Source organism: Meleagris gallopavo, chromosome 11, assembly GCF_000146605.3.
Source record: "Meleagris gallopavo isolate NT-WF06-2002-E0010 breed Aviagen turkey brand Nicholas breeding stock chromosome 11, Turkey_5.1, whole genome shotgun sequence".
Lineage (NCBI taxonomy): Eukaryota > Metazoa > Chordata > Aves > Galliformes > Phasianidae > Meleagris > Meleagris gallopavo.
Window position 1 is genome coordinate 4,752,395 of NC_015021.2, and position 16,053 is coordinate 4,768,447.

A 16,053-nucleotide genomic window follows, 5' to 3' on the forward strand; every position below is an offset into this window, starting at 1 on the left:
GTGGCGGCGCTCGTCGCCTTCCTGACCGGGCGGCAGCTCGTGTCCCACGTGGCGCAGAACCTGGCGCTGCCCGACCTGGCGCTCTGCGCGCAATTCCCCGCGCCGCCGGCCGTGCTGCACGCCACATTCTTCGCGGTGGTGGGAGCGCTGCTGGGCAGCAGCGGGCCCGAGAGAGCCGAGCTCTTCGTCAGGGTGCGCCGGCCTTTGTGGTTTCTTTTGTGCCGATAGCAAAAAGTGGTCGTGTCGGGGAGGGGGGGCGAAGTTAAAGGAAGAAAGGCAAAAAGTTCTGCACCTCAATGACCTGAGATCCAGGGAAGTTGTTTGGTTCTTTCTCCAAACAAAAAGGCTCAGGAGTGCAAAGATCCGAAGATCTTTCCATAGGGGAACGTTCAATTAAACTGCAGCGAAACAGAGTAGTTTGGGCAGCTGCTGACCTTTCTCTTGCCCTTTTCACTTATTGGTAGTGTTGGAATGGAGAAGTTATTTGCTAACATCTCATTTCTGATACAAGCGGGGGTCTGTGTAAGAGCCAGTGGCAGTTACCAGACAAGACAGTGGCCAGAATAGGTGTAAAGCGCCTGGGACTGTGTGGTACCTTCAGCTTCTGGCAGGACCCTGCAGACATGCCTGCTGCTTGGGTTTCCCTTCTGAGTGCTCACCTGACACTCAGAGCTGCCCGGCAGCACTGTGAAGCCCTCGGGCGGTGCTGCGCCTTCAGGTGGGAGCGGGTTGGCTTGGTGTGCGCACTGAGCGGCTCAGCCAGCAGAGCTCAGCAACGCCTCCTGGTCCTGCTTAGCCGTGCCGTAGCGTGGAGGCGGTTTGATCAGTCATTCCAGATATCTGCTGTCAGGTGCATTAATGACTCGTATTGGAATTTTGTTCACAGACACTAGGAGCTAGAGATGTTCCCCTTCCCATTGATTTTAACTTCTAAATATTTTTCCATTTAGGATTTTTTAATTCCCCAACTGATTGGAAAAGACCTGTTTGAGGTCTGGGAAGTTGTAAATCCTATGGGCCTGCTGGTGGAAGAGTTGGCCAAGAGAAATATCTCTGCTCCAGAACCAAGAATTACCAGGCAGCTGGGGGTCAGCACAGTTCTGCCACTGTACTTCGTTGGGCTGTACTGGTTAGTATGGTATTAATTTAAATGGATTCAAGCTGGGGGAGAAGGGAGGACAGAAGATGGTCGTTTTGTTTCTTTACTGGTGATCTGATTTTTGGTCAAGTTCTTACATAAAAGAAACCATGCAGTGACTTCTGTGTAAAATCAACCATTTAAGCATTGTCAGGAGTAGAGCACAAAGACAGTCTTGGACTAAAGAGCTTTGAAGTCTGAATCAGACAGACACAAAGCCAGGATGTTCCGGTTGCTGTAGCATAGGGACTTTGCCAGTCACAGAACTGATGAGATTTATAAGGACTGCAGCTGTATGCAGAGCTTAGAGAATGGTAAGGAGACATCAAGAGAGATGGATTCCTTTTGAGGAATTTTTAAAATGCTTTCTTACTGGGGAAAAAGAAAAGATTGGTTAAGGTGACCAAAGTAAAGGATTTGCGTGTTTTTAACAGGGCTAACAGAAACTGAACAATCAGTGATGTGTTAGGAGTCTCAGTGAACAAAGTAGTGTTCCTCCAGGAAGAGGATGTCTTTCTTATTTGAGTTTCCATTGCTGAATATCCAGTAGCTCACCTTTGCAAGAAAAAACAGCAGAAATGTGTGCACTGTTGCCTGTGCGTAGAAATTACCCTCAATATTGACAGACTGGGGGAAAACACGTTTAGCAGTACTGATCCAGGATGTATAACGGTGCTCAGGATTCTGACGAAAATGTTTTGTTTGCTTTTTTCCCAGTGATAAGAAGATAATAGCTGAAGGGCCTGGGGAGACACTACTTGCTGCAGAGGAAGAAGCTGCCCGCGTGGCGCTGCGGAAGCTGTATGGGTATACTGAGAACAGGAGACCGTGGGATTACTCGAAACCCAAAGAAGGATGGACAGCCGAAAAGGCTATCAGCAGTAACTAGATAATAAAAGCTATTTCCAGTTTCTCTCAAGAATGAATGGCTTCCATGCTGAACATAAACGCCTTTAGGAGAGCAAAGTTCAGTTTGATTTTCTGATCTTAAGTTCTTGGAATTTTCAAATTAAATATGGTTATAAAATAAATGAAGTCTTTTGTATAGTGTTTAATGTCCAGGCATTTTCCTAAACAGTGAAAGCTCTTTTTTTCTTACTGAATTTATGTATTTTGGCTGAGAAGTTTTTCCATAAATCGCCGGAGACGGTTCTTAATGATGTTTAATTGCGTGTGTCAAAATCTATAGAAAAAAAGTTTCTTGAATGTTTCCTTGGGGCTGGTTTTGAGGGTATTGTTAATAAGATGAGTAGAATTTAATATGCAGCATTGGTCTGTGAGTTGCATCTGGATCCATTTGTCCTTGACCTGGTGAAAACAGAATGTGATGTCAATGGTATTGATGCTGGTGGTGATCCCATTTAAGAAGAAAGTAAATGGCGGTTAGAGATTTTACTGCTTGGATGCAGCTTTTTTTTTTAATTTAATTTTATTTATTTATTTTTTTTGCTGTACACATTGGCTTCTATTCTTAGAATACTCTCTGGAAGGCAGTATTCTTAATTTTAAAATCTGTAAAGAGGAAAATAAGGATTATGAGGACTTGTGCTGAAAGAAATGAGAACATAACTGGTTGATCTATTTTTCCTATGTGCTCCAGGAACTTCATTTTTCTCCACTTTTTCAGACATTTATCCGAGGCAGTCATGTGACTGAGGTATTGGATTCAGTGAAATCTGTCTATGTTTTATTTGCGCACTCTGTTGCTGTCTTAAAGGCTTTCAGTTACTCGAGTTATGCTTGGGTACCTCTGTAATGTACCTGTTAAGTAGTAACTGTGTATCAGAGGATGGCACATAAGGAGGCAGCCACACAATCCTTGTGTATCTTGGAATTGTTTCCTTTAAACTTCAGTAAGATTATATTGCAAATTGGGACTGAGCCCAAAGGAGAAAGGGAAGACGCTGAATGCAGGACAGTAGTTAAAGAAAGAAGTGTTCCTACCTTATCCCATTGTAAGCACTGGTTTTATTTTGCATTTACGTGAACGATGTGTTGCAGTGAATGGCCCCAGCCTGAGACTGTGGCTGCTGAGGAGGTCTGTGGCGCAGTGCAGGCGGTGTTTCCTACTACCCTGGGAGTGAGAATGAGATCTTGCTTTGTTCTACTTGACTGAAACAGATTAATAAGTATACTCAAGAGAGAAAACTGAAAACAAACTAAAAACACCCAACTGATTGCTATTAATGCGTGTCTCGTGTTTGTTATGACATACGTATAAAACACTTCTGTGGCTAGACAGCAACAAAACTTTTTGGTTGGATTCTGGCGTAGTAAACCAAATGGATGAAAGCTTGAATATAAAAGGAGAGCAGAAAGATCCATCAAGCATGAAAAATGCATAAAATTACTTCTGTTAAGTTAAAAATTCCATCTAGGTAATCTATTGTCACTTACATAAGCATAGCCAATAAGGTCACTATATTTCAGGGGAATAATAGCTGACTCTGAAATAACTTCTGCTATTTTTAGTTTTCAGATTAGGTATTTCTTTTACCTTTACCCATTTTAAAAGGGCAATTGTGATATTTATTTATTTATTTATTGTACATTCTAAGTTAGATCTACCTACTATTTGGAATAGCTGCATTTTAAAAGAGAGAAAAAGAGCATTGTGTTGGCAGTTTACTTTAAAAGAAAATTCAAGATCTGCTTACTGTGGTCTCACAGTTTGGAATATGAGAATAAATCCTGAGAGAAGTGGATTACTGATTAGTATCTGGAAGGGTACTGCTTAATGTAAGAAATCAATGTATGGTGTAGTATACATATGGAATGTTCTGTGCTCAAAGGGAAAAATACTTTGGGGACATGGAAAAAGGATATTTTTTTTTTATAAGGGAGTGAGTGGAAAATAAGGAGTTTTGTAGTAAAGGTGCCCTATTTTCGAGGTTCTTATGGTCAGAAAAGTATCTGTGGTATCTTTGCTTTACTTTCTGGCACCTCAGTGTGCATTGGTATCTCAGTGATGTTCAACAATTGGTTAGATTTACAGAATTAAATATCTTCAAAAATAAGCGGAGAAACCTGCAGCTTTTCTTCTGTTAGAGACTGTGGTATTACCCTGTAGTTTTCTGGTCTGCTTTGTAAGTACTTTGTAAGCTGCTTGCATTGGTTCTGCCCCGGTATTGAGTACAAGTGCATTTACCTGTCCCAGTGATTGTTCCTTCCTCACAGAATGCAGTACGTATCAAGCAGCACGTCAGTAACTGACTGATGGAGAAGAATGGGTTCATTCTTGCAACCCACTGAACATCTCATTTTACAGATAGTTGTTGCGATTATACTCATAAACTGACAGCAGTGGAAAAGGGTATGTTCTCTGGCATTCATGGAATTTTGTAGTAGGTTGACATGATCTCAACTGCCGGCCAGCCTCCAGTCTTCCTGTGTGCTACATTAAATCTGATGCAGATATTTGTTACTGTAATTGCATTTATCCTCCTTTTAACTTGTCCAAACCATACTTATCATAACCATAACTATTAACTGAAAGTAAACCAGAACACAAAAGTCGTTCTGCGTATTTAATTTAAAATAGCCATGTGTGTACAAACAGCTACATCCTGACAAAAGTACAGTTCTATCTTCTAACCCCTTGCTTTTTCTGTTTTCTTTAATTTCCTTTGTATCTTTGTAGTGATGAGTATGAGCATGCAAATATGCTTAGACAAATGTAAGTAGACTTAACAAAAAACCCAAAAAAGCTATTCATTAATCCACTAAATGCGTGGTCAGTTTTACTACTGAAATTGATCTAGACTTAGTTTTACCAGAAATATTAAATAAACACAATATGTAAATAATATTATTAGTCTACTCCTCTCCTCTTGTCCCTGGAGGAGTTCAAGAAATGTTTAGTACTGAGGAACATGGTTTGGTGGGAAATATTGGTGATAGGTGGATGGTTGGATGATCTTATAGGTCTTTTCCAACCTTGGTGATGCTATGATTCCATCACCTAGATCCAATGTCTTTTTCAAGAATGTGTTGTAAAATTGCCTTTATTTTAAGAAAATTAAGGGAAGTCTTACTGTGTTGGTCCCAGCTAAGCAAATAGGAGAAAAAACATCTTAGGGTGCCTTTGTGAGCTGTCATTGTTTCTGTTCCCAGTATGTGTGTGTGCTGCTGTTCCAAGCTGTTCGGTCATGTAACTGAACACTCCGTGTATCTCCTTGCTCTCAGCTGCAGCTTCCTCTGGTTGCAGTTACCTGAAGTTTTCCTATTATTTTCTGGAAATAAAAAAAAAAGTCCAGAAATAATTGCTTGCATTTTAATTGTTGCTGTAACTTAAAGGCAGGACATTAAAATACGATCACTTTACAGGTATCTCCCTGTTAATTTGGGGTTTGAAGTTGTCACTTAAAAATTTACACCAATCTCTCTTACTTCTTATAATAAATCACATACTTAGATAAGCTGCTCTGGCATTCTGATGCTATAAAAAGCCATAAAAAAATAAAAACATCAAAAGATGTGTTCTCGTTCTTCCTTGGGAGGGAGGATGATGCAGTGCAGAGATGTTAGAGGAGCCCTACTTTTTCCTGTCCTTAACTTTAATAAGTTTTGTGGTAAACATTAAATAGAACTATTTAGTTGCTCATCTAAGGTACACTTGGCTTTGAAGTTTAACATTAAGAGATGCCTTTATTGTAGAGAAACAAGCATGCAAGGACACTTTGTTTTTTATCTTTTCAAAATGATTCCACTGATCTAATAGCACCAGTTCAGTGTGTTTACCATTTTGGCTTGCCTAAGAAATTGTTGGTAAGCTAGGAAAATGAAACGGTCACCAGTTGGTCAGCCAGTATCCAGCTGCTGTGGTGGACTGTGCAGACTGGGAACCCAGCTAACCTGTGTGACAGAATCAGAGCACTGAGGGTCAGTGGTTCTTAAATTATGGGGAGGCAGCAGCACAGCTCAGCGTAGTGCACATAAAAACTGGGGTGCTCTTGGGCCAAAGTGAAACATCATAATCCCTTTCTACGTCAATGTAAGACATGTAAGGTTTCTACCAGTCTGTGGCAATTACACTTTTGACTGTGCTCTTTTTTTTTTTTTAAATCACTGAACTAATATTTTCATGTTCAGGTATGGTATCTGGACTGTACAGGTATGGGATGACTGTGAGGGACCTCTCAGGTCATCAAGGTAATCCATCACCATCATAGCTAAGTTTAATGATCCTTTCTCTAAACAGATGGTGCTCCAGACTGAAAGTAGTTTAGCCTTTTGCTCCCACTGTTTCTTCTGGAAATAACTGTAGAACCTGACTGTTCTGAAATGGAAATTAAAAATGGAGCCTTTCCTCAGCAAGTGCTAATTGCTGCCTGTGCTCACTTGTTCTCAGACCTTATATACTTTATACAGGCAATCAAAATTAATCACATCAATCTCTTTCTGTAGCCTGTGGCTTAGGTGGAGGTGAAAAAACTCCACTGCCAACTTTTCCACCTCGTAGAGAGAGGAATGCTTCTGACCGGTGTGGGAGGTCTGTGTCTAAAGGCTCTACCTTGGGCAGTTTTAAAAGCATTCTGCACTCTCCTGCTTGCCCGCTTTCAGAGAACGATGCCACCATTCACATAGTATCAATTAAGCTATTCCATCACACTGCGATGGCAGTTTATGGAGGCATACCCAGATTTGTGATTATGAAATAAAGCAGAGGATACTGCCTGGTCAAATAACTAAGTCTAGCTACGTGAAAATCATTATGTGTTTTTTAAGGCTGAAGGATGTGCAGTGGTAGAGAATCACTCTCCTATATTAAAACTAAAACTACAGTTGGAAAAAAAAAATTAAAAAAAAACCCAACAGATTACACAAAGGTGTAATTCTGCAGTCTGCTGCAGAGTCGGAGGCAGTGCTACTTAATCAAGAAAGTGCTCGTATAACTGAAGAAGTGTCGCAGAACTAGTGTGCTAATAGCATCAAGATTGACTGGGGGAAGTCTGCCCACCACCGGAGGGTGATAACTTGTCTAAAAGTCCTGGTTTGGTCCGGGAAAACAATTACGTTATTTTAATGATAATTTAAAAAAAAAGAACGAGGAGGTACAGCTTCATCCTCGAAGTTACTGCGAACAAATATCAATGTTTAGGATTACCAAGTAACAAAATAATTTTGTAGAAATAATTCCAGTGTCAGAGAACGTTTGAGGAAACGACTGGAGAAAATGACAATTTCAATTCTAATTGATAATTATTCTAACAATAATTATTTTCTTAAATTTCAATAATGGAACTGTGAATGTGTTTACAAAATGACTTTTTAGTTCCATCAGAAATAATACTGATGTAAAACTGCATCTGAAGGTTGCTCATTCCATTACACAGACCTCCTGCATCAAATAACAACTGTGACAACGAGCTCAGTACGACCACTTGGATAATCTGATCGTCCTTTCATCACTAGGGGGCTAATGGCCTTAGATTTGAGTGATTTAAGTATAATTTTCCATTCATTATATCAGAGTATAGTTTTGCTTTCATGTTTCCTTTGCAGTGGAAATATTTGTTAAATATTTAATTCCTACTCCAAATATCATGAGATGTCATTGCAGCATGTTTTCGGTCAGGCAGGCAGGTCTGTGCTCCCTACAAAGGCAAAAAGCACTCGGTGTGATGGAGCAAAGCAGCGGTTGTGGACGGTGCTCCGAAGGTTCATCAACAATTGGTTTATAATGAGGATAACAGAATGAAACCCTTTGGCAGCTGGGTTTGGACAGCAGTCGGTGAGGAAAGGCTGGGTGTGCAGAACAAGACTTTACTCTGACAAATGACTGCGTCAGTTCATACGTTTCTTCTGCTCTAAAAACGGAAACTTTCCAGTAATTACCAAAGAACCATTCTCTGGTAATCATTGTTAAACTTAAATCTTTTTGGTGTAGGTTTTTTGTTTTGTTTGTTTGTTTTGTTTTTGTTTGCTGGCTTGGATGTTGCCTATTTTATTTTTATTTTTAATAATTTTATTGTATTTAAGATGGTAACTGAATGAGCGAGCAGTGAGCTGGGTTCACTACAAGGCTAAGTGGCCCTGCTGCACACACACCTGCTCTATCTTCTGCCTGCACCTGTGCTCATCACAGCAAGGCCATTATCTGCCTGCACACACGTACATGCAGGGTGGGAAAATGTAAGCTGTAGGGTGGTTGTGGCATCAGAGCAGTGTTGTAAACTGGTCAAGAATATGTTGAATATGAAAAACTGGAAAGCTGGCTCTTAACTGGTGAAGTACAGAGGTCTGAAACAACCCTATGTGTGGAGGACTGGGTTGTAAATGGAAACTTGTATATTCATAAAGCGGATCTTGGTAGTTCAGGTATGTTAGTGTAAACTTAGGGAGCTCTGGGGAATTATACCAGTGGTGTCAGAACTCCTAACAATTACAAGAGGCTTGATTAAAAGTCATAAGCTGTAAGAAATACTATACTGGCAAATAGCTTCTGAAATACTTTTGTTTCCATATTTGTGAGGATTTATTAACAGCCAGGTTGCTTTTACTGCTTATTTTCTTCATCCACAGTACCATGGGGAGCTTGCTTAGTTTCTTTCTTTTGTTTAAAAATCTCTTGTTTGCTGTAAGCAAACAGTAAGCCAGGGTCTGGCTCAGTATGGATGTTATCCCAAAATTCTCAGTCACTGTGCTGCTTCACAGCATTTATTCATTCTTTTCCATTAAATATCTTGTCCACAAACTGAACCAAAAAAAAACCAGACCAAAGCAAGGTTTTGCTTTGAACATTCACTCTTATCCAGTTCCTAAAACACATTAGGTAGAATGTTATGGTTTTTGTTTTTTTTTTAAATAATTAATTTAATTTATTTAAGCAGATAAGCATTAAATTTTAAATTATTTTTGTTATGCCATGAAAAAAGCTTCCTTTTCATGTCAGGTCATTTAAGTCACGTACTGATGGGCATTTTTCCTTTTCCTTATTGTCCAGTTTTTCTTATTGGCAAATACCTTCAAAATCTGTTTTCTTAATTGAAACTTGCATACATGTTTCAAAGAGACATGCCAGTCATTGCCACTCAACTGGAGAATATATTCTTGAAATAAATGTTATTTAAGCTGCTTGCACCTCCAGCTATGACTTGCAGTATTGAAAAGAGTCAGTTCAAGGAGAAGAACTGAAGGTGCTTTTTTGCTGTACAGCAGAATGTACAAGAGGCCCAAATGTCAGGGGATTTACTTTTCATGTTAAATCAATCATTCTAAACAGCAATTTGAGGGTTTGCCCTTTTACTTTGAAACTAAATAACATAGAATCTGCTAAAATATCATTCGTCTTAGCAGTATTGCTCCCATATATGGGTTGAGAGGCTGCTTGCAGCTACCAAGGATTATCTGTATCTATTCACTCCAACTGCATTAACCTTTACTACATTCTCCAGGGGATTTTTATTTGCTGTGCATCTTGTTAGTGTACTTCTAACTTGTTAGTGCTGACAGTTGCAAAGACCTTTTCTCTTGTCCTCCTTGAATTATAGAACTGCAGTTCGGATGTGATGAATTCTCAGGGATTTGTGGAAAAAGTCTTGATAGTATCTCAGTTTTAATAATTACAGTAATAAAAAGCATTTCACTAAATTTGAAGCATCAGGGTTCCTTTTAACAATCCACTTCTGAAGTTTTTTTCATAATCTAGCTGACTGAAGAACTGAATTTTCCCATGTTTGTGTTATGTGGCTTACATTCTTTTAGTATCTATCTGAATGTCTGACATCTGAAAGCTCCATTTCCCAACTTTCCCCCTTTCAGTCCATCATCATTACTTTGCACTGAGATAATATTGTTCTTTTTTGCCTTACTTCAACTCCAAATGGATGCTTATGTAACTTTTAGTCTTTTGCTTATTTACATGGATTGGTTCACTGCAGTATACAAGGCGCCTTATTCATCAGGCAAAATAAACACACTGCTACATTGGAGTCACGTATTTACCAGTGTCGGGCTTCAGACAAAGAGAATGCATGGTAGGTATTTTGTGCCTTGTCTTGCCATTTTAGACTCAGCTCACTTTTTCCTTCATTTTTGACCTTTTTGACTTTCTTTATATATTCCAGTTAACTCAGCCTTCTGCTTCTTTGCAGGCCTACAGTTCTATGGTAATACAAGACCTGGAGAATTACCCAATGTTGGCTCTGTTTTCTGCGTGTAGATCTCAGTTGTGCACACTGCTTCAGCACCAAAGCAGGTCTACTCACAAAAGTAAAACCTGTTCTACAGATTAGTGTTCAATTGATATTTTTTGAAAGAAAATTCTAGAAAAGTCTGCAGCAGAACACAGGAATTTGGTGAAGCATATGCAAGTGAGAGAAAACTGGTTGAAAATATTACTTCTCTCAGTTCTAACTTTGCATGTCTCCCAGTGAAGATGCTTATCAAATTTCTTCTAATTCTCTTTACCAAATCTAAGGTACTAACTTAGACTTGGTAAAAATATAAATAAATACAAAATACAAAATAAAAACAAACGAGACAGCACTAACTGATAGTCGTTTCCACAAATTAGACTGACTAATCAATAATTTAGATTCATTAGTGGAAAGGAACAAAGGCCTCTCTTCACTCCCGTGGGGGTTTTGCAGAAAACGGGCAGGAAATGCTCATCGTCAAGTGGAAAAGATACTGAAGAACAGAATTTGAAAATACACTGGGCTTTAAATACAAACCTCATTCATAGCTCACAAAATAAGTTATGTCATAAAAAGATTAATGTGACAATTAAGTTGCTGCTGTTCAAAGAGCTGAGAGAGCATTTCCTTGCTTACTAGTTTGGATAGCTGAATAATAAAGAAATTGTTGGTTTAAACAGAACCTAAACATATCTCTTTCCTCTCCAATTTTGAACCAAGAGTTAATTTGTCTTTCCATCTCCAAGACGTCTTTCAGCTCTTTCTTTCCCAGTTCACTCATTTGCTTCCTCCCAGCTTTATAGATACCACTTCCACTATCTCTTTTTCTACCCACAGGCCCTACGCTGCCTCGTGTATTGCATGTCCTCCCATGGGCAGGCCCAGTAAGTGGATACTATGATACGGCTTATTATCACTTTCCCATTGTTTACAGGATCACATGTGAATATCATCCTCCTTCAATTTGAAGGGCCCCACCGCTCCTCTGGGATGTTTCTCTGAAAGGCCATGTGACATGAATGTTTTTCAGCTGCATCTATGGTGCAATTTATCAGGCGTCACTCAACTGCAGGAACTTAGGGAATAATGAAACATAAAAACAAGCCAAATCAAAATCAGTAGTAAGAACATTGACTACACCCTAAAAATAAGGAAAATCAACTGTAAGGATGAACTTAAAAACAAAATACAGTCACCTCATGTACGAGATGTTCCTTTGACAGATGATTTGCCTTCACTGCAACTGTGTATAGATAGGCATGTTCTTTCCACTGCCTAGTCTGTGATTACAAACTGGAATATGATCTTGTACACTTAAGGCACGATGGAAATTCAAGAACTGTGTCAAACAAAGGGGTAAGGTTGAAATATTGATAACCTTTCAACATCACTGACCAAGATAGAAAGCACAGAGAGAATCAGGATTCCTGAGCTATTCATATTGTTCATTAAATTTAAAAATAAAAAACTTCTTGAACTTCGGAATGGGTCACTTTGCTGAAATGGCCCTGGCCTGGATTTCACAATGTAGTGGGACAATCCTGTACTCAAAAATCTCCCACATCATAACAGCTCTTCACTGAATGAACTCTTACATCTTAAGACAAATTCAAAAGGTCTCCTACTAAGTGCCACTCAGGAGGGCACAGTGTTCAATTAACCACTGTTAACAAATTTTTAATAAAACAACAGCTACTAATTCTTCTGAACAAACCTCTAGACAGCTAAAATTAGTAACAGAATTTTTTTCTTTTTACCCTGTTGATGGATATACAATTTTTGTGGCTTTATGAGAACAAAACCAAAGTAGAGGATGAAGAAAGCATAAGGAAAGCACTTTTATGACAGAAAGGAAAATCAGTTAAATTGCAGTAGTGAATAGTGAAGAGAAAAAGAGATAAGCGTACAAGGTAGCAGTGCTGTGTGGGAGTCCACCTGAGAAATCTCAGGCCTTCCCATCGCTAAACTTCAGTTAGATTCAACTGAACTGCATGGAAATAGATTTAACTCAAGCAAAGATTGAAACATTCCATTCAAACAACTTAGGAAAATAATTTAGAAAAAATTAATGGCTATAAGAAGCTCATCTAAACAATTATTTACAGCACAGCCTTCATGCTTAGTAATTGTCACCAAGAAAGAAGACAAATGCAAAGAGACTTAAGGCTTTGATGTCAATCTCTTGCATTAACTTTAGAAAGACATTATGTTTTTACAGTCCTCTTTTTCAAACTCGTTGGGTTTGTTCAGATTAGGAGAAAAAAAAATAGTTTACTTTGCAACTAGAAGAGTATGTGATTTGCTATTAACTCCTGATACCTAAGCCTACACAGCTTTCATCTGTCTTACTTGGACACTGTAAAGCTTTTTGGTTAATACATACATTAATGCAAGAAGCAATAAATTGGGGAGAGAGCAGATTAAAGAATAATTGCTTTTTGATCATATATATATATATATATAATCTTTATACTTTCCACTTTTCTGCTAGCTCTTATTTTTGTGCTTCTTGCCCCATGTTTTCAAACTCCTCCATGTCATCCTGAGAGCCAGCACATCTGCTTTGAATCTCAGACCTCCATTCCTGTGGTGGCTTAGAATAACTCCCCAGCCAATATTACTCTAAAGGATTTGGATGTATGTCATACTAGCAGAACAGAACACTCCAAAAAACTACAGACAATTGACGTGCATTACAAAAAAGCAACCAACCTGATGTGGCTGAACCTTTCCCATGAATAGCTGTTATGTGTAAATAAATGCTGGGCTATCAATCTTTCACCTTTCCTACTATGTTAGTGTCATAGCAGTGGATAAAAAATGTTGAAGGGAAATGACATTTCAAATAAACACAATTATGTAATTCAATCATACTTTTTTGACCATTTCCCACAGGTAAATTCTCTTGATTTAAGTAACTGTCAACAATCAATAGTGATTTGTCTGAATGTTACTGTGACTTTGTTTTGATCTTTTACTAAAATGTATCTATTCATCAATGAAAAGATGCTGCTTAAATAAAATCACACAAACTTACGCTCAGTTGACTGATTTTTTAACAGAGCAAATTAGTGAATATTCCTGTCAGATAAACTTGCTGTGATCTTTCTTAGCATTTTTCAGAAAACTCTTCATATACAAATCTTCCAGTGGCAGTTTACCACAGATGCAATATACCTAATCCCAGGATTAATTTTGTATACCCATCAGTAGTGAAGCAAGATGGATTTAATAGCCCATTAGTCTTTCAGCATGATAATTTCCACATCACTTAGCCTGCTGGGTTAATTGCTTTAAAATGGATATTATTGACCTCAATCCTAGTGACAAACAGGATGTCTTATTCATCTCCCAGATGTACATTCTTAGACACTTGTTTCTTTTGGTCCTGACAATAAGTGCCCTAGATTATACATCATGAATTATAATTTATACCCTATTAGCCCATATTAAAGGGATTACGGAAGCAGTGTCTTTCAGTAATCATTAGGCTAACTTTTAAGTTTGGGTGCTGTCTTTTTTTTTTTCCTCTTAGTATAAATAGAAATGGTTTAAGTATAAGAAACCATTGTTTCACCTTTTGTTAATAAATTAATGTTGATGCTGAATGCTGCAGCAGGTGCAGCAGGGATTAAGCACTTTCAGAAAACAGCTGGCCAATATATTTCAAACCAACAAAAGCAAAAGTACAATCATTAGGAGGAGAGAATGAAGAACAAATTTGAACAGAGAATTAGGAATGAAAATTAAGGTCCTAGGGCTAAGAAACAGAAAAATATATAAGGTAACAGAAAATCAAATAGTAAAGCTGAACAGTAAATTTCTTTTTTATTATTATTTGTATTATTTCTGCTCTTAGTAACTGAGAGAAAAAAATACAATCTTTCTGCTTTGAGGAAAGTAGCCCTAGCTGTGACCAGTCAAACTTAGAAAGGAAAGAAAAGCACAAGTTACTTATTGCTTCTGGGGAAATGGAACAGGTGGAAAGCTGATGTAGCTAGTTTCCTGGTCTAACTTCACTTTATAAGACATACAATAGAGAGACTCAATACTTTTTAAAAAGTGATTTCTAATGAAACTTAATGTTTAAAATGTCATTTAGCTACTAACATAAGCCCATCTTGGTGCTGGCCACAAATAACATCTTAACAGTTTCTTCTTGAAACAAATCAGAGTTTGCTCTAGTATAATATGAAATTCATAAGACTCTTCTTATTGAACTTTGTGATTGACTTAAACAGTAGTCTGATTTTTTCTGTGAGTTCCATTCTACATGTCAATGGAAATGAAAGCTTCAGAGGCAATGGGATCATTTTTATTACCAACTATTCCTATATGATATTCATGACACAAGCAAGCAGATCTGGACATTTTCACCTCAGTTACAAAGCACCTTTGATTCTCTGTCAATGGTTCTCACTGAAATGGAACTGAACTTGTGTGCAGCAGCTCCCTGCTACCGCAGATCTTTTAGCCAATCACCGCCCTCTCTCCAAAGTATTTTCCAAGAAAAAGACCTTGATTTCTGACCTTTAAACTTTTTATTTTTCTTCTGAACTTAGGTCATTTGCTTTAGGTCATTGAAGCCACTGAAAAAATCTCCAGTGTTTCAAAGCATGTTTCAAAGGAGGCAACAAAATGAAAACATCTGAATAACAAGAATATCAGCATTTCAGAAAGAGGTTAGAAATTAGACAAGTGAGAATTTAGTCCTTCCAAGACCGGACATATTCCATATTTACTTTTAAGAATGTCATTTATATACTTGTGTCTATTTAATGATTTTTTAGTTTATTTTTCACTATAAGAGGCTCCTGCCATCTGCATTAGGAATATTTCAGATCAGTGCATTACACCCTGGATGTAAGAGCTTTGGACTGATTGATCAGCTCATGCAAACGAGCAATTCCTGAGATACCAGAGGAATGCCAAACTACTGATACTGAACACTAGTCCTGGATTATTATTATTATTATTATTTTAACTAAAACACAACAAACCAAGCCTAACCAACCAACCAGCCAAACAAAACTATGAGGAAAATTCAAAGTATGAGGAAAATAGAGCAAATCAGATCTTGCTCATACAGGTCAGTGATAACAAATACTGATGTTAGAGGTCCAAGATCTGACCATAAATACACAGCACAGGGAAACATTAAAGCTTACAATATTCTAATCATGTATAGCATTGCTAAGTGTTTTTGCCAACTGAGTTACAAAACAATAAATTAGATCGATAGTTGTTTTTTTCTTTGAAAGTATTTTGCACTGAAGGCATTCCTTCAGACAGATAGATAACAACTTTGTAGCTTAGTGGCAGCTCTGAACTCTGAGCTTAGGCCAGAGCCAAGGGTTTCTCAAGAGTGGGAGCAGTTACATGTGACTGTTAGCTGTTCCTTCCTTTTCACGGGGAAAGCGTCCAGTTGGAAAGCAAAATTCACAGGGGGAAACTGTGTATGTCTGATTCCAGCAACAAAGAAGTCAGAGATAGATTACAATGTTCTTCCCACAATTGCCTGGTGAAAATCTCAGGCTAGATGTTGGGAAAAAAATCTTGTTAGAAGAAGGGGAGAAGCAATGGCACGGGCTGCCCAGGTGGTGCGGTCACCGTCCCTGCAGGTGTTGAAGGACTGTGGCGATGTGGTCAGCATACCCATAACGGTCGCGCTTCACTACAGAGTGGGCGAGGGGAGAGAGGGTGGTGCAGAGCGCCGGAGCCAAACCCTTCGTTTTATTGAGGTTTTTCTACTGAGGTTCTCCACAGAACCGCCCC

At 38.5% G+C, this 16,053-nt stretch overlaps 1 protein-coding gene across 1 annotated transcript; it reads left to right on the plus strand.

Annotated features, from left to right (window-relative positions):
• On the plus strand, positions 1–2,188 carry MRPL44 (mitochondrial ribosomal protein L44; the record flags this gene model as incomplete). The annotated part of the gene is made up of 3 exons (XM_010716656.2): positions 1–192; positions 951–1,129; positions 1,856–2,188. Coding segments are annotated over 3 exons (543 nt in total), but the record flags the coding sequence as incomplete, so codon positions are not given.
• Between the last annotated feature and the right edge of the window lie 13,865 nt (positions 2,189–16,053).